At 44.0% G+C, this 2,147-nt stretch overlaps 1 protein-coding gene across 1 annotated transcript in view; it reads right to left on the minus strand.

Annotated features, from left to right (window-relative positions):
* CCDC191 (coiled-coil domain containing 191) overlaps nt 1–1,827 on the minus strand; it is a 95,072-nt gene extending 93,245 nt beyond the window's left edge. The window contains exon 1 of the mRNA XM_052647418.1: nt 1,735–1,827. Coding sequence (XP_052503378.1) covers nt 1,735–1,827 — 93 coding nt within the window. The remainder of the gene's footprint in view (nt 1–1,734) is intronic.
* Between the last annotated feature and the right edge of the window lie 320 nt (nt 1,828–2,147).

Consider the following 2,147-nt stretch of genomic DNA (forward strand, 5'->3'; position numbering starts at 1 on the left):
AGATTATTCAAGTGCTGTGAAAGTAAATCTGCTTGGAGAAAGGTGTGTGCCTTTCCTTAGGTCTCTATTTTCAGGAGTAACCTGTATTTACCTAAAGCAGGGATACTGTTTGGTCCAATAAGAACCGGGGGGTGGAGTGAGGGATAACCAATTATCTACTGTTTTACAGAGCAGAAAATGAAGCAGAAATCACATAAATTTCTGCCCAGGTCAGTCAGATATTAATCTGAAATTAGAAAGCAGATCTGCAGAACAACTTCTTTCTTCACTCTTTGTAACTCTTAGAAGTTTGCAGAATTCCCTCCAATGGTCACTTAACAAAGAGAGGTATTTGCTTTGCTAATAATTCAGGTGGGTTTTTAAATAAATAAGGGAATGTCCAAATTAGCATACTGACACACAGAGGAGGGAAAGGTATAATACTATCTTCACTTACATAACACTTCCCCTTCAAAGCAGCTTACAAATGACTAATTAATGCAGCTGTACTGCTGAATAATTTTGTTGCTGCAACAAAGAAACAGCTGATCCTATTCAAATACAACTGAGCCCCAAGTAGCTTAATTGTGTTTTTACCTTTCTATCCTGTAGGCAGTAGCAATGAGTAATAGCAGCAAAAATCTTTCCTTTTGGGGTCCCAAAATTGTCCCATTTTTACCTTTCATCATCAAGTTTATAGTAATCACCTATTTTGGATCCAATCTTTTAAAGAACCCACACAATAGAAGCAGGCGCTGTTTCCAAATCTCTCTAATGCTCCAGTCTGCACCCTCCAGCATCTGGGGCAAGATATTCACTAACTAGAGTATATCCAGTGCATTATTTAGCTGGTATATTTAGAATAACCTGCAAGCACAATTGCCTATTGGCCTCAGAAAGGCCACATGTCTACACAATAGTTTTTAAGGAGGTGTAAATTAAGGGTGAAAACAGCTGTGAAGCTGCTCTGGAGCTGAAAGCTAAGATTTCCATTTGGTACTCCCATTTATTTACATGTAAAACATTTATTTCTGTGACGTTAAAATCAGTCTGTGAAAAGCACACGCCGTGTCATTGGGACTTTGCACTTGTCATTTACAAGTTTCAAGTTTACAGTGGAGTTCTCGGTTTTCCATCTCTTTGGATGCTAAGGCATCGAAAAAGGTGACTAATATAAATAACATCTATTTTTTGATTGCTGCTTGAATTTAGAGATTTTCAAGTGAATTAAGTATTGATAAATTCAATTTCCACTTGCATTCCTGAGTTCATTTTACAGACTTTATGTAAAACTAGAAGGAGAGGGATATGAGGTAGAGGATTTAAGGTGAAAATCTTACCCCTCCAATGAAGAACAGGTTCCTATGACTTGCAAAACATTAAAAAAAAAAGAAAAAGAAATGAAACCTTGCGGGGACTTCCCTAAAACAGGCGTAGAGGGGTGAAGGAATAGCTCTGGAATTCTCTTCACAGGGATGGGTACTATTAAGATTCTCCGGTTTTTAAGAAAAGCGTTAGATGGAAACGGTTCTTTCACGACGCTGCCCATCAAAGCCGTAAGGCAACCAACTCCCCAAATCCCTAGGCCCGCTTCATTAGGGCAATGCAGACACGGGGTCGGTCCTGACTAGTACCGGCCAGGTGAGGATGCCCCTGAGGGAAGAGGAAGGAAGCGCAGGAGGCGCTGCAGCTGTCCTCAGGACTGGTCCCCGCCTCCCCGCCTCTCTCCACGAGCTCCCGATAGCAATGGATCACCTTGGTGGGACTCGGCTTCCTTGTAAACTGTTTCCAGCGATTCAGCCCCGTCCTCTTCCTGGAGGAGGACCTGTCTTGGGGCGCCAGCAACATTTTCCAGGTTCAGGCACGGACTAAGGCCAAAGCTGAAACAACCGCTCCTTTGCCTAGGCTGCTTCCGAGTCTCCGTGGGAGTTGTAGTTCCTCTGCCCACAAGGCAGGTAGGTGTGGGGCGCAGCCGAACCACCACTCCCAGGAGGCTTTGCCCAGGCGGAACGATCCTGTTCAGTTACCCATGGCAACAGTAGCGGTTCCTCCGCCTCCCAATCACCAGTGTTCGCTTTGCAATTACTTTTGCCTTTTCCTGGCGCCCCGTGATGACGCAATGTTCCCTGATTGGCTCTAGCATTGGAGGCGGTGGTTCAGGGGGCAGA

The sequence above is a fragment of the Budorcas taxicolor genome, chromosome 1, assembly GCF_023091745.1.
Source record: "Budorcas taxicolor isolate Tak-1 chromosome 1, Takin1.1, whole genome shotgun sequence".
Taxonomy (NCBI): domain Eukaryota; kingdom Metazoa; phylum Chordata; class Mammalia; order Artiodactyla; family Bovidae; genus Budorcas; species Budorcas taxicolor.